This window comes from Drechmeria coniospora, chromosome 01 (assembly GCF_001625195.1).
Source record: "Drechmeria coniospora strain ARSEF 6962 chromosome 01, whole genome shotgun sequence".
NCBI classification, from domain to species: Eukaryota; Fungi; Ascomycota; class Sordariomycetes; order Hypocreales; family Ophiocordycipitaceae; genus Drechmeria; species Drechmeria coniospora.
The window spans coordinates 4,115,490-4,136,391 of record NC_054389.1 but is presented as its reverse complement, the minus strand read 5'-3'; the positions used below and the strand labels follow the sequence as shown (position 1 = coordinate 4,136,391).

At 56.7% G+C, this 20,902-nt stretch overlaps 5 protein-coding genes across 5 annotated transcripts; 2 read left to right on the top strand and 3 right to left on the bottom strand.

Annotated features, from left to right (window-relative positions):
- Nucleotides 1-121: 121 nt before the first annotated feature.
- DCS_01002 (uncharacterized protein) lies at nt 122-4,109 on the top strand (the record flags this gene model as incomplete). Its single annotated transcript, XM_040798337.1, has 7 exons — nt 122-1,105; nt 1,164-1,254; nt 2,119-2,128; nt 2,211-2,750; nt 2,799-2,987; nt 3,042-3,316; nt 3,379-4,109. The coding sequence occupies 7 exons, from the start codon at nt 122-124 to the stop codon at nt 4,107-4,109; spliced, it is 2,820 nt and encodes a 939-aa protein (XP_040659220.1).
- Nucleotides 4,110-6,235: 2,126 nt separating this feature from the next.
- Nucleotides 6,236-7,945, bottom strand: DCS_01001 (RNA binding protein; the record flags this gene model as incomplete). Its single annotated transcript, XM_040798336.1, has 1 exon — nt 6,236-7,945. One exon carries the CDS (start codon nt 7,943-7,945, stop codon nt 6,236-6,238), a length of 1,710 nt encoding a protein of 569 aa, XP_040659219.1.
- A 4,007-nt stretch (nt 7,946-11,952) lies between these two features.
- DCS_01000 (uncharacterized protein) lies at nt 11,953-12,396 on the bottom strand (the record flags this gene model as incomplete). Its single annotated transcript, XM_040798335.1, has 1 exon — nt 11,953-12,396. The coding sequence occupies one exon, from the start codon at nt 12,394-12,396 to the stop codon at nt 11,953-11,955; it is 444 nt and encodes a 147-aa protein (XP_040659218.1).
- Nucleotides 12,397-14,658: 2,262 nt separating this feature from the next.
- DCS_00999 (short-chain dehydrogenase) lies at nt 14,659-15,699 on the top strand (the record flags this gene model as incomplete). The annotated part of the gene is made up of 1 exon (XM_040798334.1): nt 14,659-15,699. One exon carries the CDS (start codon nt 14,659-14,661, stop codon nt 15,697-15,699), a length of 1,041 nt encoding a protein of 346 aa, XP_040659217.1.
- Nucleotides 15,700-16,456: 757 nt separating this feature from the next.
- On the bottom strand, nt 16,457-17,662 carry DCS_00998 (putative ras superfamily KREV-1 protein; the record flags this gene model as incomplete). The annotated part of the gene is made up of 6 exons (XM_040798333.1): nt 16,457-16,629; nt 16,713-16,970; nt 17,056-17,084; nt 17,147-17,169; nt 17,226-17,367; nt 17,634-17,662. 6 exons carry the CDS (start codon nt 17,660-17,662, stop codon nt 16,457-16,459), a joined length of 654 nt encoding a protein of 217 aa, XP_040659216.1.
- Nucleotides 17,663-20,902: the final 3,240 nt, after the last annotated feature.

Below are 20,902 nucleotides of genomic sequence, written 5' to 3'. Positions count from 1 at the left end.
TCACGTTAGAATCACGACAAAACAGTCGCTGCGTGTTGACAAATACGTTTTGATGCTGTGCCTCCAGTGAGGCTAACAGCTACAGGTTTTTTGCTCGGTCTGCTCGGTCTTATCTGCAGAAATGTCGGCTCATGCCATGCCGGAACACTGGACCGAGCTCAACACGGCGAAGAAGCAAGGGCAACTTTGCCTGGCTGAGGTAGACTCTATCAAAAGCTCGTGTGCGAAAAATTGCGTCAATGATCAGGTGGGAAATTGCTCGAACTGCTATGAGAAGGTGTTGGATCGAATACGGCAGAGATACATGGACAGCCAGGGCCGGGAGTGGTTCACTGGCCGGAAGGCGTTCCTCCACGAGCTTGAGGGTCTATTTGAAGAAGCCAAGGCTCGCAAGAGGAGCGTCAGATCCATTGAGGCCAGGATAGAGTCCGAGAAAGAGGCGTGGTATCGATGGGTCTTGCGAACGTACCCCGACTTCATCACGACGACGGTCCAGCTGGCCAATCAAGAAGAGCATAGGCTGATGCTGGATAACCCTGGCCAACCAAGGGCGGAACTGGTGGGCAAGATGCTGGAGGGAATCGGAAAACCAGCGGACTGGCCACTGAGCGTCGAGGCATTTGCAGAGCGAGTGGCGGCCGTACAGGATAATGCTGAGGAGTTGAAGAAGCTCTACATGGCCGAATTCTTCCATGACAAGTCCTCCGGCCTTGTTCTAGACAGCGCCCAGCAATATCTGGACGAGTACCGGCACAGCGACAGTCTGACACTGGAGGGCATCATGGACAGAGTTGCGTCCGATTTAAAGGCAACCAGAAGCTCGCAATCGCTGCGAGACAAGCACACAAGACGACTGGGCGAGCTCCGGAGAGCCAGGACGGCATTTGAGCAGCACAAGAAACTGGCTAAGGGACGGTTATCCAGCAAAAATGCCCCGTCGGCCCCGAGCGGCATGCTTCAAAACCCACCAGCCTGCTTGGTTTGTGGGAAGACGGTAGACTACAAGGAGCTGCTTTCGTGCTCCTTCTGCCAGGCCATGGCTCACATGGGAGGGCGAAAGAATCTGACGGTGTATTGTACCGAAGAGTGTTACCACATCGGTCACGTGAGTGCCAGATGAAAGTAACGCCTCGCTTGATGGAGAAATGCTGATGAAGTTGCAGAATGAGCATGTGGAAGAAGAACATAGTTGCGAGGCTGGCGAAAAGTGTGTTCAGCTTGAGGACAAGGACGTGGAGATGAACGACGGCACTTGTACGGCCGTCTCATGCAATGAATGCCTGGAAAGGAAGCAGATGACGCTGTACTGCTCCGACAGCTGTGCGGCGAAGAACGTTACCGAGCACCGTTGGACATGTCACCACACAAGGACGGAGCCGTCAGGGGCTGGAATGCTTGTCGCGCCCGCGACGGAGGCCGTGGACCGCACGCTCCAGGAGTTGAATCCAGGATTGCAGATAGTACGAGTTATCTGAGATGTTGACCCAACATCTGAGGATGCCACATATGTTCCAAACAGATAGTTGCTTTTGTAAGCGGACAGGATAGGTCCGGTTCAGGAGTGACGTTGTGGTGGCAATGAATCACGACGAATACGAATACGAAGAACATGCCAGGACGATGCCCCACTTTATGTTTTATACATTACTTAAGTACGGAGTACATGCGCTGTATTACATGTACAAGTATTACTCCGTAAGTATATCCGAACGACTTCGGAGCTGTGGAACCCATCGACTCGACTCTCCTCCGCATCCATCAATCTCAGGGACGGTTCATGCTGAGTTCTGCGTACGGAAAATTTGCATTGCAATTAATATCTCGGGGGGATCATTGTACCTGAATTTTGGAGGAAACGAGGGAATGAATGGACGGCGACCCCGGATCAGTGCGGAGAAGAGTGTCGACGGCATGTGAGGCCTGCCGGGTAACCAAAATTCGATGCGAGCCCAGCGAACGACCTGGAATTTGTCAAAAGTTTGTCTGCTTGTCAAGGTGGGGAGAGTTGAGCTGGTTGTTCAGAGCTTATTCGTTGTGACAGATGCTTTGCGTCGAAGAGGGAGTGCATCTCGAGACCTGGTCCCCGGACACGGATCCGGACCCGCAGGCTGCCTCTAGGTGCCGAACTGTAAGTTGCGCGCGTCCGTATCCGCACCTGCATCTGGATGTAGAGCACAGAGGCCCATGTTACTGAAATGAAGAATTCGCAGGGTCGAGGACACTGCGCGGCTACAATCACACTCGCGGACACCAGGCCCGTCCAAAAGTTTCAGCATCGACTTTGCTGTCCCGAGGCCGGAGGCCGACGACAGCTTTGCCGCTTTACACGGTTCTCATGAAGCTTTCGTCGATAGACTGTTTCAAGAAGATGCTGATCTCGATATGTCCGAGCCGTCACATTCTTCTCGGGCACTTCCGACCCCGTCGGCTTCATCGACACACTCGATCCAAGAATTCCAAGGAACACCATCGTTCAACCTCGCATCGGCCGAGGCGCTTCTGACTTCATTTCGATCGATGCTTGGATATTTTCCTTGCATTCTACTTCCCCATGATGCGACCGTGCCGCGCCTCGCTGCCACCAGACCCTTTGTCTTGTTGGCAATTCTGGCTGCTGCGTCTGGTTCGAGGACCCTCCAGGGGCACAACCTGTACGATGACGAGTTCAGAAAGGTGCTCGGGCTCAAGTTTGTGGCTGGTGGTGAGAGGAGCCTGGAGCTGCTCCAGGGTATTCTCATTTATTGTGCGTGGTACGCCTATCCGACTCCGCTTGTCTGGTGACGATGCTCATCCTTCAGGTACCCCTTCCACCTGCGACCGAAGAACAAGCAGGCGATTCAGTACCTGCGAATGGCAGGAGACTTGATCCACGACCTCGAATTGGATGAGCCGTTGACAACCCAGCATGAGCTACGAGTGCATGTGGCGACTGACCAGCAGCTCGACGGTATCCGGGCTCATCTGGGCTACATATACATCATTTCGACGTAAGGCGAGAGATGGACTCCCACTTCCGCATGTTGAGACACTGATGGAACGAGTTTTGCTGCCACTTGGCAAGGAAAGCGAGGCCTTGCAGTTGCCTTCACCTCGTGGACAAATGTCTGCTGCGACATACTCGAAGAAAACGCGCAGGACGACGGAGACCTGGTGCTTTCTACGTTGTACCATCTGTCGAGCATTCTATACGAGGCATCCGAAGCGACTCAAAAGTGCAAAGACCAAAGCGAGCAGCACAGTAGGCTGATCCTATCTGGCCTCGGCTTGCAATTTCGTGAGCTGCAAGCTAGATTGCCTCCCGCCGCTGCCGATTCTCGTATGATTCTCGATCGGCTTGCATTGCATTGTACCGCATAAACGGATGCTAACAGTCTAAAGCACCTGTGACGATGCAGACAATGTTCATGGAGTTTTACCTCGACGGCGGCCTCATTCTCAGCCTCCCTCGTCCCGGGTCCCCTTTGTTGAGGGTTGGACCTTTTCCGCCTACCGCGTTCAAGTTATATGACGCGTCTCGGAAACTCGGAGAGTTCCTCGAGCACGTTAGTTCTCTAGAGGAAGCATCATTCTTGGCATTTTCCCTCAGCGATTGGACACGTCTCATACTCGCCATCATCCAGGCACTTCGCCTGTCCTTCGACCAGCCGCAGGGTGCCGAGCATGACTCTTCGACTGCCCGGTCAGAACTTCAATTCGGTCGGTTTTTGTCCAAGATGTGCCAGGAGACAAATATTACGCCGGCCTCTAGAGGGGTCGACGTGCTGTCGGCCTTTCGAGTCGTCTTGGGTGTGGTCGAGAAAAAGTACGAGCGTCGCCTCTTGGCCGTCGAGCAAGCGCAACCCGCTGCCAAAAGCATGCATCATAGGTGCCCTATGCTGGATGGAAGTCTGAAACAATTCTTACCCCTATGGGATGCTGAGTTTGGACCGATGCCGATGCCACAAGCTCCATCGAGGCCATCCGAGGCAGCTGCACCGCCCATGTTTCATGATCTCTGGGCGACGATGACGATGGGGTGGACAAGCGATGACAACGCATTTGAGGATGGTAATTCAGATCCCAAGTCGAGCTCGGCTTGGAGAGTAACAAGCGAAGCGAGAAGCGTGTGAGATAGTGCAGGTCGAATAACTCAAATGTGTAAACAGACCTAGCTCTACAAACGACAGGCCTTCCTTCGTTTGCTTTGCTGAATTCACCTTGTGTATACGCCCGGCTCCCCCCCAGGCTTGTTCGTCATCCTAGGCCCTGGTTGCCTACTTTGGTTGCGACATCATTTCCCGTTGTTCGCGCACTCCGAGGAGGGATAACGTCAAACTTTCCATTTCCAACTTGCAGAGCCTTCATGCCGTATCTACAGGCGACATAGGCCTTGGTGTGAATTCGCACATGCATTAAACATCTCGCCAATGTTTGCTCCTCGCAGTAGCATGAGTTCAGACTGACACAACAGCCGATCAGCCCAGCGTTCGTTCGCATTGATTCGATCCTGGGCGCGTCTCGGTTCCAGCCTTGAGCTCGCGTTTTGGCTTCGTCGTACGTACTGGACGGACCTAGCCCTACATATCGCGCCTAACGTACTTGTTGGCAATGGACTGGCCATCACGGCGATTCACGAAGCAACGAGCTCGAGCAAATGGCGTCATTCTCATGCAGCACACGATGCGTCTATATAGACATGACAGCCACGCGAACGAATGGGAATCAATAGACACCAACCGAAAACCAAGATTCTTGGACGCCAAAAGGGAGAACAAGAGGAGTACAAGGAAAGTTCCGTCAATGCCCTTCCCTTCCCCTCCTTGTGAAACCAAAAAAACCCGCGCCCAACTCTAAGCCAACGATGCAGCTCGATGGAAAGTCAACTCAGTCAGAAGTAAGATGAGAGGATGCTCGCAAGCTTCCGACTGGCATGAACATTATTAAGAGGAAGCAAACAACGAGCAGGCTTCCAGGTACACCCGGGGAATGCAACGCCCGCCACGGCTCCGTGTCGAACCGAGATGCAATGCAAACGGCTTCGCGGTGGATGGGAATGCGTCCCATCCAGATGGCCGCGCCGCATAGTACCAACCATGCCAAATGCAAGTTCCATGAGGCCTCGCTGATCCGTTCGGCCCATGCGTCCGTTATGCCCATGCACCCGATGCGAAAAGCGATAAACTGTCGCGAAAGACACCAGACCAGCATGCAGGTGCTGCGATGCGAATTCCCTTGCTGTAGAAAGAGGCACATCTCGTGCCTACCAGTCGTTGCGGGTTGTCGATGCCGTGTACGACACCATGCATGCATCCGTGATCAGATCGTCCATCCTGGATCCAAAACATTGCCTCGCCGTACATGCTGCCGTCGTCCTACCCGCTCCGCTCTGCCGTGCCTTAAATTGCCTTCAATCACGAATAATAATTGCCAAAGCGTGTAGAGATAAATGAAATGTCTTCCACCACCTCCTCCCCTTGTTTGGTTCCTGCTTTCTTGCTTCCTTGACTGTTGTCTCCGTGTCGTTTCGCGTCTCGGTCCTCGTCGAAAATTCGCTCCGGGAAAAGAAATACAACAAAAAAACAACAACGGAAATGCATGTGATGAATCCCAAGAGAGTGACTTCGGCTTGTGCGAAACCAGTGGACGATGGCTCTTCATCAAGCCTCCCGCTGGCCGAAACATGCAGTGGAAATGAAGGACAAGCGCCTGCTCCGAGAAACAACATTCGCTCCGAGGGCCGCGACCAATATTCGAGGCCGATGCTCAGACGTTAACTCCATGGCAAAGCCCCAGGTGCCCGCTGCTCCTTGCCGCAGAAGCGACGTGCAGCTGGGCTCGGTTAGGCTTCGGACGAAGATGAGCCTGCATCAAATCTGCATCGTCGATGTTGTGCACGCCGGCAACGTCGTGAAGAAAGACAAACGCGCGAACCGAATGCATGACAAACAGAATACAACAAATACCCATGTTACGTTACGTACGTTGCTTCCTTCCCTCCCTGCGCCAGAGGCGGCAACGCCCGCCAGCGGCTGTTGATTAAAGGAAGGAATAATAATTGAAAAAGCAGGGGTCGAATCAACTTGTCGTCCAACGCGCGCCATGGGAACGAAGCTGGATGGAGGTAAATGAATGATAAGACAAGACAAAATAGGACAATCGGATATGGATGCATGCTCCGTGTCCGCCGCAGACCGGGGTGATGCCCGATGCTGTGCGTGCTCCCGGAGCTCGTTCGCTAAGGGAACGGCGACGGCGACTAACCCATCGTGTGCCGAGGAAGGTATGATGAGTTCGCCTGAAGCGTCCCGCTCGGCCCCGCGTAGCTGGGCGTGTTCCACGGCTGGTTTGGCGCACCGAGAAGACCGGCACCGCTCTGGTGGCCTCCGCCGGTGTTCATCGTCGCCGACAAGCTGTAGTTGCGCCCCCCCGGCAAGCCGGGAGGGGCGGCAAGGCCGGGAGGGGGCCCGTGGACCGTGGAGAAGCCGTTGACGCCTCCGGCCAAACCGTTGATGCCGCCGGCGATGCCAGACGGGGCCGAGCCGGGTCCGTGACCGGAACGAACGCCCAACGGGTTCTTGGAGAAGCTCAAGCGGATGCCGCCCTTGACGCTGTTGTGCAACGGCTGACCGTAGAGCTCGTGGAGGGCCTTGGTGGCGAAGGATATGTCCTCGAATTCGACGAAGCACATGGGGCCGTTTTGCTTCGTCCGGAAGCACAGCCTCTTGTAGCCCCGCTGCTTCGAGAACATGGCCTTGAGCTCCTCCTCGGAGGTGTCGATGGGCAGGTTCCCGACGTAGAGCGTGTTGCACGGCGGGTTCTGGTCGGCCGGGTTCACGGGAGGGAAGTTGGATCGCTGCTGGAAGCCGTGGCCGGCGGCGGCGTAGCTCCCGCCCCCGCCCAGGGGCGAGATGGGGCTCATGTATTGCGGCAGGGACGAGGGCCCCGGGGGGTTGCCGGCGGCGGCGGCGGCGAGCGACAGGCCGGCCATGCGACTGATGGGCAGCTGCGGTGCCGTGGCGCGCCGCTGCGAGGCCAGCCCGTTTTCGGCGTAGGCGACAGGATCCTTGAGCAGATCGGTCGTCTCGTCGTCGTCGCCGTAGTCGTTGTTGTTGATGAGCGTCTTGCCCGATATGCGGTGCCGCTGGTCGGAGAGGTGATTGCCTATGGGGGATTGCGGCGAGAAGATGCTGTGGTAGTTGACGGCCGGCGGCGGCTCGACGGCGTTGGTGAACTCGTGCTGGGCGAGGAAGGCGCCGTTGGAGGTGGGCGAAAGGGCGTCGACGGGGGGGAAGATGGCATTGAAGCGCGAGTGCTGGCGCGAGGCGGGCGTGGAGGAGGCCGCCGAGGAGGTCGCGCTCGACGACGGTGGCTCCTTGCCATGACGCCGAGACAGGGCGGGGCTGGTGGCGAGGATCTCCACGGCCATCTCGGCGTCGTTGGAGATGTTGGAGCGGCCGTCGAGCATGTTCTTGGCCTCAACAGCACCGGCCATGTTCCGGAACTTGAGGAGGGCGGACCGGAACCCCTCGTCCTCGGACTTCTCGACCGGCAGCAGCTCGACGTCGGCAAGGTCCTTGGACCAGACGGCCATGAGACGCAGGGACTCCTCCGAGGTGTTCAGGGGCAAGCGGCGGATGAGGACGCGGACCATGGGCGACGGTGAGCTCGAGAAGGGCGCGGCGAAGGGCCTGGCGGGCTCGCGCTCAAACATGTGCGCCGTCGACATGTGGAGGGGATGATAGGTCGAATGGGCCGGCGAGGCCGTCGAGGCGGCGGCGGCGGCGGTTGGGGGAAAGGCGTGTGGCGGCGGTAAGAATCCGGTGGCGGCCATGTCTCCCTTGTCGGCACCAGCCGTGGTCGGGAGTTGGATTCGTCGGTGGTTGGAATGCAACTCCTTCGCGGACGCGACGGGAGCTGCGGATGTTGTGTGATGCGGCGGCGGCGGTGCGATCTGCTCAACGTTCATGGCACAGGGGTCGGGCGCGAGCGGGCGCATGCGAAATTGCTCGAGCCAGGCGGCGTGAACGCGTAGGGATTCGATCGGGGCAGCGCGCGGTAGATGCTGGTGTTGGGAGGGAATGCGACGAGGGTGAGGCGCCGGATCGGACGCTGTCGCAAGTCGCACGTCGCACGGCTCGACGTCGCAACGGGGCGGCTCGCCGAGGGGAGGGTAAGGGATAGGTGTGGGAGGGTTGAGCGACGGACAAACGACGCGACAACGGGCGGAGGAGAAGGCAAGGCTTCGTCCGGGATGCGGCCGGGTAAGCAGACGGCGCAAGGATGGCGATGGCACGACGCGCAGGGAGTTAGCTGGCCGACGTGATTTCGACTCCGGACGGGCGATGCGCGAAGCCGGGATGCGGCGACGGCTGAAGATGGTCAATGCAGGCTGGCCGACGATCGAACAGATGGTCAAGTTCGATAGGCGATGGATCTATCGGTGGCGGGCTCGGAAGGGAGGGGGGGGCGGATGCGCGCACGGCGTCGTTGTCGAGAGGATGCCTGTGCTCGCAACGAGAACGGGGTGGAAGGGTACCGTTGTCCGTATGCTGTGACGCAGGCGCAACAGGGTGCCGTGCTGGTCAGAGCGTTTCGACGCAGGAAGGAAAAGCGATTCGACGAAACGCGGGCGTTGCAGCAAAAGCTTCAGGGCCGTTATGCGAAAGAAAAAAATGCCGGACTGGAAGCGAGGGTGAGAGAGTGGAAGGAGGTTAAAGTATGTATCGCGCGCCGAAAATGGGGGGGGGGGAGGGAATGGGAGAGGGACGGTAGAAGTGCCAGGAGGTGCAGCAGTGGACAGACAGATGGGTGGGTGGTCACTGGCACTGGCACTGGCACTGGTGGTGGTGGTGGAGGTGGAGTTGGAGGGTGTGGGTGGCCAGTCGGTCGGTCGAGTTGAGTCCAGTTGAGGGTGAGGCGAGGCGAGGCGAGGCGCTGCAGCAGCAAGCGTAACGTAGCAGGCAGGGAAAGTGCAGCAAGTAATACCGTGGCCGTACCCGCACCTGCTATTGTACCGGCACACTGAGTGAAGGCCCTGCAGCCTAAGGCTCTCAACTCTCAGCGAGGCTAGGGAATACACGGATGTGTTCGGAGCGCCGTGAACTGTCCTTGTCTTGCCCTCCGTCACGGCAGCGAGGATCGGGTACAGCCTGGTTTGGGGCTTGTCCGAGAGGGGACTGGTTCATCTAGGGTCGGCGGCCTTGGTGGACCGCGAGGCTGGCTGGGCGATTCCGAGAGCGATTGCCACTCTTAGCCTGTCTGCGTCTGGTGCTCATGTGCATGCGAGTGAACGCAGCGAGACGGGAAGGGACTGTGCAGATCCGACGTACGAGCACAAGAAGGGATGAGGGGCGCGTTTGGATAATGAACGGGATGACGCCAGGCCGGACGTTGGGGGTGGATGATGGATATGGATCTGGATCTGGAGATGGGGAGGGGGGATGGAGAGAGATTGGGGATATGGATCGTATGGATCGTATGGATTGTACATGTAGGGATTGTGCTCGCAAGGACGGAGTATGGATGGATTGTATGGATTGATAGTATGGATCTGGTTGTGGGTATCGGGGTATGGGGATGGATATGGGGATGGGTATGGATATCGCCATACCAGTAAATAAGTAATAAGTACTTTACTGGGTATGGAACTGGACGGGAAGCGAACCTGCCTCCCGCTTGAGAGTACTTTTCCCACTGCACCTACCTGTGGATGGGGAGTGGCCGGGGGAAGCAGAAGGCAACGGAGCGGATTCAGTGGATGGATTTGCTTGATTGACTGATTTGATCGATGGATCGAATGATTGATCGACTGCGTGTGTACTAATGGACTTCACGTACCGAGTCGGCTCAGTAGTACCCCTACATTGCAACTTTCTCTCTCCATAGTGCGAGATTGTGCGTGTGTGTTTGTGTTTCTCTCTCTCTGTGCGTGTGTGCGTGTGCGTGTGTGCGTGTGTGCGTGGGTGTGCGTGTTTGTGCGTGTGTGCGTGGGTGTGCGTATTTGTCAGTGTTGTGTGTGGGTGCATCGTCATGCCATGGGGGCGACCCACGGTAGAGCAGGAACTATCTCTTGTTGAGCAACCGCACTCGTGCAACGCTGCGGACATGTTCTCGGGCACTGGAACTGTACTTCGCTCTGGTGTACCTGTACGTACCTCCCCCAGTGCGATTGTTGAGAAACATACGAGACACAAGGCAGCTCTCAGCCCTTTGAGGCGCTTCTGGCGAGACAGTACTTACATCAATGTACACATGTACTGCGTACCTATCATGAGCACCATGCGCAGATAACTGCAAGTACGAAGTACACCCACCCGACCAAGGGTACAGTACATGCACAGTAGCAAGTACATGTACGGAGTACTGTACATTTTGAAGCCACAGATTTGAGGCCCACACTTTGACCGCTTGCCTCGATAGAGGGAGGAAGGGGGGGGGGGAGGGAGAAGTGGGGCGAGGGGGCGGATGAACTCGGGTTGGTTGCGGCGATGAACTATCTGCCGCTTCGCAAGTTCTGCTGGTGGCACATGGATAGCACTACTACTTCCCAGACATGTTTTATACCGGCGAGAGTGCTCCGTTCAGTGTGTAGATGGTTTTGCATACTCCGTACATGTACATGTAATTACTGCATGGACAAGTAGGAGTACGAGCACTAGAACGCTTGCATGTTCGTACGGAGTACATATCCTAGTATTTCAAGGCACATGTACGGGGTTATAGAGATAAGGCACTACAGCACGATCTAAGTAAGTTAGCAGGAGCAGGTGCTAAGCCTACTTTGTACACCTCGCAAACGTGTATTTGTAAGTACGTGCATGTACGGAGTACAGTACGCGTACACGGGAACGAATACAGTATGTACTTGCAATACTTGTACGTTCGGTGTGTAATACCACGATACTTCATGTGCATGTACACCTACAGTCCCATTTCCCTTGATGTCAACCTTCCTTGGGTGCAAGTACGGAGTAGGTGAGGTGTACAAGTAGGTGCGCATGCAGGGAGTATAACGAGAAGGTATTCTTTGCACTCCCGTACTCTGTACATGCACACCTTCTTGCTTACTTAGCATGAGTAGAGCGGACTCTCTAGCAGGTACTTACCTATTAGGTTAGTCCCTTGCCGAGATGCGCTGACAGGCTGCTGCCTCTCGGCCTTTTAGGAATTGGTGGTTGCGAGCTAGTGGCAATCAAGAATCGCATGCGTCCCATCGTTCGCCAGTTCGGCAAGCGCCAGATTGAATTTTCTTGTATCATCTTGGATCCATCCAAGTGATTGCCGAAGACGGGTGGGCGGAGAAGGGGGGAGGGGGGGCCGCTGTTGTTTGGCCGAGCTAAAGTCGACCTGGTCCGCCGAGACACCGTGTTCTGACCGAGGCATGATGATAACCAGGAGGGAAGGAGGGGGGAGAGAGGCGAGAGGGGGGGATCGTTAGCCTAGCTCGGTCATCGAGCCGTGGACTTGGACTTGAGTGACAATGGCTGGTCGGACAGAACGTGCAAGGCCAAACAGGAAACCACGATGGTCCCTACGAGATGGCATTCGCCGGTGAACAGGATTAAGCAGCGAAGTGTGATGTGATCTATTTATTACTACTGTAGTAACACTGCACTCCCTGGTACCTACAAGCGAAATGCCCACTCACACCGAGGTGCTTGCTTGCAAACAACGATCATCATACAACTGCGAGGATGCCATGCTTACCGAGACGGAGGGCAATTGTTGTACCATGATTCGACTTAGTGATGATCCAAACTTTGCCAGACTCAACCCTCGTACCAGTAGCGTCCGGCGCAGCTGACTGCATTCGAGCGCAGATGGCGAGGATATGCAATCAAATTGACTTCACCCGGCACGACGATCAGTCCGGCCGGAGCAAGTTCAATACTCTTCAGCCGTACTCCGTACATTCGGCCGCTTTCCCATAGACTTTGTCAGTGACAGATAGCAGTATTATTTCTACTGTTCCACTTAGGTACGCCGCCCCCAACAGGTGTCGTGTCTTGGACCTTGGGGAACTCGCACATTATGAACTGTTGGCAGGAGCACTTCATCTTTATCTTTGTAGCCTCTGTAGTATTTAAAGTGGGCTCTATTGACGTACGATCTGCCTGCTCGCCCTGGATGAGGATGGAGTCTATGCAGTGGCGTAGTCTGTGGAGTGCGTTTGGCTTGCTGTGCTGCTTTGGCCAGCCAGTCCAGCCACCGTCGTCGTTCTGCATTGTATGCCCAGTGCAAACGCACGTAATGATACGAGAAGCGCAAGGCCATTCGTGAAAATGCGGACCGGCTGGTATCCCAGGCATGGGATTCGCCCAGTATCGGAGCCAGTGCAGACCTCACCTGTCGCCTGCGTCCGTCGTCGGAGTTGCGAACCGGTGACATGAACCCTCCGGCGTTTTCGTCGCCTATCATGATGGTATTTTCAACTAATACGATCTTCTTCAGGGACGCGAATAAAGGTTCGCGCAGTTATATTCGCATCTATGGTTCCGACACACTTGGATCTGCTCCACTACCTTGTTGAGCCGGGATGATGCCGTGCTGCCAAAGTCATGTCTGCCACCTACCGGCGACCGTGCTGCAGACGCAATGCAAGGGTCCCCTAACCTGAACAGCACTGGCAAAGGCTTGCAGCACAAAACAAAGGCTCTATGCTGTAACAGGCTTAGGGCCAATGGCAGTCGCGAACTCTTCCTAGCTTTGCCACAATTTCCTTTCACCAGCAACAGAAGGCAAGAGCCATATGGCGAAATGAACCGCCTGCAGGAAGGCCGCAGCCAAGATGCACCTTCCACACGGAGCGAAAGGGGCACGGGGCACCCGATCCGCTGGCCTGCCGTCGTGCAGCACGGTGAAGGGGGTGTGCCATGGAAGGTTTTATGACGTGGGTTCCTGCCAATTTACGAGTGTCAGTTGTCTTGAACATCGTGTGGTGCAATCGAGGAACCAATTACAACGTACGGCTACCTACCATAGTCCCTTGGAACTTCCCTCCGCTATGGTAAACGACTTCCCTCACCGTACGATCGAGGAGTGCCTAGCTGTCATCATTTTTTCCTTCTACAAGTGCATTCCTCAATCGCCCGCTCCACAGGGATACTCATTCCTGTCTCCAGTTTCTGCCGTAGCCTGGCGCCAACGTGCTTGTTCCACTTCCATCCTTGAATTTCGTTTACAACCACTCGTGCAGACATTCAAAGGCCATCTAGCCGCGTTCACTAATGGCGCGACTTCATCCACCCCGGTCGCAATTATCGAATCCCCACGCGCCTGCTCCGCCGAGGAACTGATGGGCGACCAGCGTCTGTGTACCCGCCAGGCCCCTCTTTGAGCATGTGCCGTACACGTCTTGGGAAGCTTCTCACAAAACGCAAGCTCCCGTCGAGATGCCGGCGTTCAAAACTTGACCAAGATTCATGCTCAACAACCTGCAAGAAGCCCGATGCTGGTTCGGGGGAGCAGGTTTCACAACATGTCCCGCAACGCCATTGCCATTGGCTGGCGGAAAATATGCTCGCCGTACCAATTTTGTGGTGAGCGCTAGCCTCGATCGCCTTGCTTGACCTCGCGTCGGCGACTTCCGAAGTGAAGGGGACAATTGTGCAGCGAGGAAGCCCACCAATAGCCAACCTGGAGACTCGGATGCTTGTACCAACGAGCACGGACCTAAGGGAAGAGCTCACTTGCCGTACCGCGTCAATTGACGAAGGCTTTTACACTGCGATTTTGGGTTTCATGACGATATGGCTAAAAGACCGGCATAACTGGGCTCTCCGACAGAGAATGATCATCTGCGCCATGTTCTGCCCAAACCGCCTTCTTGAGGATAAATCGTCCAGGGTCCAGTCGATAATAGTCCTGTTGATGTGCTCTACGAACCGGGATGGAAGAAATGTCGATATCGCCAGGGCCGTAAGTCGGTTGGTAGCACGACAGAGCCGTCTCGCGTACCAGGATCATAGGTCGCTGCAAGACGGCAATGTCAGATCGGCACTGTTACTGGCTCGTTTTCAATCTCGTCTCCTTGATCACTGTCCAGATACAAGTACTTGAAGTGTACTGACTCGCTCGCCAGCCCAATCCTCCAGATGATTGCCGGCTGTTTGGGTCCACCGGCTTCCACTAGTGTATGCTTGGCATATCAAAGGAATCACTGCAGCAATAGGCCCAGAGAGAGCTGCGTCACAGTACTCCATAGTCGGCAGCTTGTATTGCTACGTTGAATACACATGGCCACGATGCATGTGCATTGTCCACACAAACCGGGGGCAGCGAAAGCAATCACAAATTCTAGACGATGGGTTCGCAAGAAAACCAGCGTCGCAGGACGGGACCAACACCACCGACACCAGCGTGGTCATACTGTACCACATGCGTGTGATTGTATCGAAGGCGAGCTGCAGCACCAGCCGTTCTGCTGCCTATGCTGCATCCTCGAATGCCGGAGATGTTAATTACTGACGATGCGTGTCGCTGCCAACGAGTGCCGGCCAGTGGGCTCGGCCCGGGATCGTCCCGCACTGTGGGCCCACTAGTGCAGGAACCCACCCGGCCTTGTCAAATCCTTGGACTTGATATGGAGAATCGGGTGTTATCACCAACCTGCGTGCAACCTCGCCCTCACCGTCATCGTCCTGCAACCCCGTCCGAGCCTCGAGGGGCCTCTGTAACGGCATGTCTCATGACCTCCGATCCATCATCCGGCAGTCACCACCCATCGACGTGCTCCAGACCTACGACCCCTCGACTCTCGAGAACAAGACGATTCTAATCACCGGTGCAGCCAATGGCCTCGGTGCCTCCATGGCCCGCCACTGGGCCGCCCACGGCGCACACCTCTTCATCGGTGACGTCGACGATGCTGCCGGTGAGGCCTTCGTTGCCGACCTCTCCCGTGCCCACCCCTCCAGCGTTTTTCACTATCAGCACTGCGATGTGACCGACTGGGACCAGCAGACGTCCCTCTTTGAGGCCGCCGTCCGCCTCAGCCCCCAGGGTGCCATCGACGTCGTCGTTCCCAACGCTGGCGTCCTCCTGCCCTCGGAAAGTTTCGCGTTCGAGAACCCACCTCTCGTCGACGGTCGCGTCCCGAGGCCGAGCACCGTCACCCTTGATGTCAACATCCGAGGCGTCATCTACACCGCCCACTTGGCCCTCCACCATCTGCGGCGCAACCCCGCTTCAGACACGAGCCTCCTACTTATTGGATCCGCCGCCTCCGTCATCCCACTGCCCGGTCAGGCCCAATATACCATGGCCAAGCACGCCGTCGCGGGCCTCTTCCGCACTCTGCGCGTCACTGCCGCCATGGGCGGCCGGCGCAACATCCGCGTCAACATGCTGGCACCGTATTTCGTCGCCGGCAGCCGCATGCTTCCCGCCGTCGCCGAGGCCACGTTGTTGTCCGGAGGGGCCGGCCCGGCACGTATCCCGGACGTCGTCGACGCGGCGACGCGCCTCGTTGCCGACGAGCGCATCGCGGGACGGTCCCTCATTGTCGGCCCGCCGCTACGGCTTGCACCCGAAGGGGAGGTTCCTGTCGGGCCTGCTGAAGGCGGGGGCGCCGGCCGCGCCGCCTGGGAGTTGTACGCCCATGACTACGACGAGGTTGACACGTTTACGTACCGGTACGTACGTGTGCTTGGGTTGGTGGCTCGCCTGAGGGGCTCGCTGGCGTGGATGGCCGACTTGTGGAGCATGCTCATGCGCAAGTAGCGGCTCGTTTCCGTGGCCGATGGGCGCGCTGCCACTCGCCATGTTTCGCCGACAAGCTGCGCATGGCAGCTGGGTCGCTTTTGGAATGGAGGGAGTTCCCTCGATTGCGTCTACGCAACTTCCATGGACAAGCTTTCGGTTCCAGCCTTGATGCGGAACCACTCTACAGGCTAAGGAACAGGAAAGCATCTGATGATAATGAAGAACATGTTGAAAATACTTGGAATGCCAGAATCGAGAAAGAAGTACCGTCTCCAACATGCAGAGGGCAGCGAAAAAGAAAAGAAAATGACGGCCAAATCGGTCTCAAACCGGTCTTACAGCCATCGACGCACATTGCTTGCTTGCACGTTGCCACTAACCAAACCCCAACCTGCCCTCCGACTCCTTCCTCCATTTATTCCAACAATATGGCCAGTCGTCGTCCGGTCATACTCGTCCTTTGACGTACTCCTCCTCACTAAACTAATATGTACATATCGCTCGCTCCACGGCTGTCTATTCGGCCGATCGTGTTCCTGCGAGCTAGGACGATCCGAGCCGCAAGCCGCATGAGGCATTGGCAAATGCACACATGTCATGTTGCGGACGGCTGGGCGTTGGGGACAAGCGACGCTTTGGAGCACTGCGGCGGCAATACCGCAGAGAAAATGTCTCGCAATATCATGATGCATCGTACGCCTCGAGAGCTGTCAACCGGTGGGCCTCGGGTAATGGCGTGACGGTCGATAGAGGGCATCTCGTCATAGCATTTTCCTCAGAGGATAACGCACTGAGGGTTGTGATCCCGGAGCCGCATGCGCCGGCGGCGTTTCTGCGCATCGCGCTCATCGCATCCGAACCCCCCCTCGTCGAATCCTGATTTGAGATAGGCGTCATCCTTCCGAAGCATCTGGCGACACAGATCTACAAAGACCTCGTCGACATTGGCTAGTGGACAGCTGATGAGCGTAGTCCAGCAAAGCGATCGGAGAGGCAGGGGTCGCCATGTACTTGGACAGGAGAGAACTCACTCCGTGCCCTCGCGCTTGACTCGTAGTAGGGGGCCCCCCACTTCTGCGAGATGGAGAAGCCCTTTGCCCGGGGGATGACGCGGGTGTCCTCCAAGTCAGCCTTGTTGCCGACAATTACGATGGGAACGTTTTCGTCGTCCTTGATGCGGACAATCTGCTCGCGCAGGCCGGCCAGTTCTGCGAGAGATGAGGGAGACGTGATGCTGAAGACGAGTAGAAATCCCTGGCCGGTCTTCATGTACAGCTCTCGCATGGCGACTGACGACGAAGCAAGTCAAGCATGTCAGCATGGGCAACGCACCCTAGGAGCTATGAGCCATGAATGTCGATGATGGATACTCACCAAACTGCTCTGTACCGGCGGTGTCGAGGCTGCAGCCGTCGGGTTAGACATGGCCGATGCGGGGTCAATGCAAAGGAAAAGGTCAACTCACATCTCGAGCACGACTTGGCGGCCCTGCCTAAGTGTCAGCGGTGTATCGCCCAGTTTCGAAACGGGCGCCTAGGACTTACATCGACTTGTAGTTGGGTACGATACGAGTCCTCGATGGTCGGGTCATAGCTCTCGATCCACTCGTTGTGAACGAATTGGGCTGTACATAACGAGATGATATGAGCATCGTCACGGCCGACAGATGCGTCGAGGTCTGGGATCCTGGGGCACATACCGGTTAGACAGCTCTTCCCGACGCCACCTGTATCCAAGTTGAATGAGGCGTCAGTCTAGAGTGAGGGAGACGGTGCATGTGATTGGGGGAGATATGGGGGATTGAGGTGGGGTGGGAAAACGACGTGTGCCGAGCAGATTGAACGAACCTGCTCCGAAGACGACGACGTGAAGTTCGCGGCTGCATGTTCTGCGCGCGCACGCGCGTGAGCGATCAGGTCACGAACGGCTGGGGCGAACAATGAACGACCTACCTCGCCGTTTTGTGGGATCGCGGTGCCATGGCGACTGTGCGTGATGGGAATTTGGACCGATTTTTCTCTTCTCGTTTTTTTCCGTCGCTGACAGGCAATGGCCCCGAATCCGATCCTGCAACTTTCCACTGTGAGCAAGGAGCGGTACGTACGTGCATGTGCTTGTGCTTGTAAGTATGTGCGCATGTAGGTACGTGCATGTGCATGTGCATGTGCCTGTGTGGTGGTGGGTGCTTGCGTGGGGGAGTGCGTGATATGCTATGCTCCGCACTCATTGCCCTCAGTGCTTGGCTCTAGTGCTGACTGCGGCGACGGCAGCGCTGCGTATTTTTTTGCCGCCAGCAGCTGTGGTTGACCACTGGCCACTGCCGCTGCCGCGCCGAGCCGAGCCGGACTGTGGTCGAATCTTGTTCGAGAATAAGTTGAACATGATTCGAGGACGATCCAATTGCTCGCCCAGTAGGGCGCCGAAGCCAAGGTTTGCCTTTGCAATTAGTCCATTCCGCCTTGGGTAGATGGATCAATTGGGCGGCCCGGGGGTCGGGGACTCGCGCGCCGGGTCTGTCGCTGGCGGAAACGGGCAGCGGCATTATGTGGGCAGTGACCGACGGACAACAAGCGGCAGGCCAGGGGAGGGAGGTGGAATTGTCTTGGGGAGGTGCGTGGGAGTGGCAGGAACGGGAAGGGTGGCGGAGGTGAGACGGACGGGTTGGGCGCTGAGTTCAAAAGTCATGATGGGTGATGTCAACGGTGAACTTGGAGAGGGCGGGTTGTTTACTATACTTGATGGAGCTGCCTACAACTCACCTCACTTCCTTTGCCGACGGGATACTTGTAGATGAGGGAGAGAGGGAGCAGCAGGGCTCGAGTCTCTTTTTGAGGTGTGGAGTGTCCACCAGGAAGAATAATGAGATGGTAATAGTTGTCTGGTGGATCGATGCCCAGGCCAGTTGGGCGGCCTACCTGTCGCTCCTCCCAACGGCACGGCACGTCATCGGTTGGGGTCAAGTTGAAAAAGGAGTAAACAGCGACAGCTTCGTAGGAGAGCGTGCTCCTCAACCGCTGTCCCTTGTTTTGCGGCAGGAATCAGGATGATAATAGGCCAGGTATAGGACGAAGGATGAGGGAATACGAATAGTCGGTGGGTCGGCTTGGGCTTCGGTCGGCACTTGGGCAGCCAACCGGATGTCAAGTCCGGCAAGGGACGGAGCCGGAGCCGGAGGCGCAAATGCAGACGCAGACGCAGACGCAGATGCAGATGCAGATGCAGGAGACAGAAGGAGTAGGATGGCGTGAGGTGACGTGTAAGTGTATTGCCCTATGAGCTGCCAGCGAGTCGAATGCACGCATGCGCAACGGCGCCTCATCGACGAGGAGAGATGAGGAGTGTCGGCGCGGTGACGCAGGAAGCGGTTGTCATAGGTATGGGGAGGAGACGATGGCAACGAATGCAAAGCGTGAATGCGTACGAAGTGCGCCTATTGTTCGTCGAGAGTCCAAGATGCTGATGTGGCCACGGATGGCGGCCTATAGTGCACTAGCTATCGGTACGGATGCAGGTAAGTCCCCAAGGTCAAGGCGAAAATGGTAGGCAAGCGGTCGCTCGTCGCCCGCTCTACCTTGAATACGAACGACGCAACTATTATCGACGAATCCCAGACGAGGAAAGTGGATGGAGATGTAGGAAGAAGATTCTGGATAGAGATGCCAGATCCCACAAGATGAATGCTACAGCGATGAGAGGCGGTCGCGAAACATATCAGATCCCATGAGGGAGAAGAGAAAAGAGTGTAGGAGCTGGGACGGCACAGAAGCCATGAAGCGGCAAGAGGAATGTGGAGGAGAGGAGAGGAGAGGAGAGGAGAGGGGAGGGGGAGGGGGGGTAAGTGCTGATGAGAGCGGAGGAGAGAGGAGGAAGTGAGGCGAGGCGAGGTGAGGAGAAGAGACGGAAGAGGGCAGGTGCGGTTGCTGAAAAGCGGCTGGCTGTACGGAGTACTCTGCAGAAGAATAAGAGGGAGAAGGAAGGAGGTATGAGGGAGGTTGGAGGATGGAGGAAGGAGAGAGGCAGACTTGACATTTCCAGACGAGGTGCGGGTACGGAGGGGGCACGGGACAAGGGGTGCGGAGTAATATAGTGTACGGTGTACGGAGTACGGTGTACGGTGCGCGCCGTACTTGCAGGCAGCACCGTCAGTTGGCAATTGCATTAGTAGCCATTACAACGGAGCTGGCTCTTCTCCCTTTATGGTAATACGCGAAACCTCTCTTCGGTCCCCTCCATGGCCTTCGCCTGCGCCACTGCACAGTGGTTGTACTCCCTCACCACATATTTCGAACGAATCTAGTCGCCCCCATCATTACGGTCAGCCTCTCGGACGACACCCCGTAGACAGCCCGAAAATGCGCCTGTCACTGTCTGGCAACGCGAAGACGGGATACGCGCCCCCCCTGAGTCGACGCTCCGGATTACGGTTGGAGTTTGCTTGTGGCCGCAGTCGTTGGTGTGGTGTTGCCCGAGCGCAGGGGCGCTGGGACAAGCAACTATTGTTCGAAATGAGATGTAGGTGTACATGCAGGTACCTGGACAGCGTTGAATGGGACACGAACGGTGCAGGCGGAGCACCCCGTACGGGCACAATGAGCGGCAGTAAACGAGCAAGTACCGTGGCCGTTGCATCGACCTTTGTCAAGCCTGACGATGACGGCAAGGCGACCCCCACCCAGGCGAACAGATGAATTTGTGAATGGGATGTATCAGGTGAGGTGAAGTGAGCTGGTGTGGTGTCAACGTCGCATCGGTCGATTTCGCCTCGTCTCATCACCTTTAACATTCGCCTTTTCGCTCCCATCTCGTCCCCAGGCCGGGAAAAAAAAAGGGGGGGGGATCCGTGGCCGCGGTGCCGGCGAACCTGGCGCCTGTCTACCGGCTGACCGTGCGTCTCTCGTCCTGCTGCTCTCTGACGCATGCTTTCTTGGGGAGGTGCGCAAAAACGCCATGTCAGCCTATCCTTGAGCCACACCCGTGCTGCATAGGGACTACCAAGTATACACGAATACCTGGTACTGCCCTGTGCCGCCGGCAGCTTCAGCAGCACCGTGCGTGCGTTGTCTTGGGGGTAAAAAGGGGCCTTGGCTTGGGCGGGCGGCGGGCGCTGGTACCCACTGCCCGTCCACCCGTGAATACCTGCCTGTAACTTGTGTTCCGTATGCATACCTAGGTAGTTACCTGCGGCATGCATTCTTCCTACAAGGTCTGCTCGTCCAGTGCA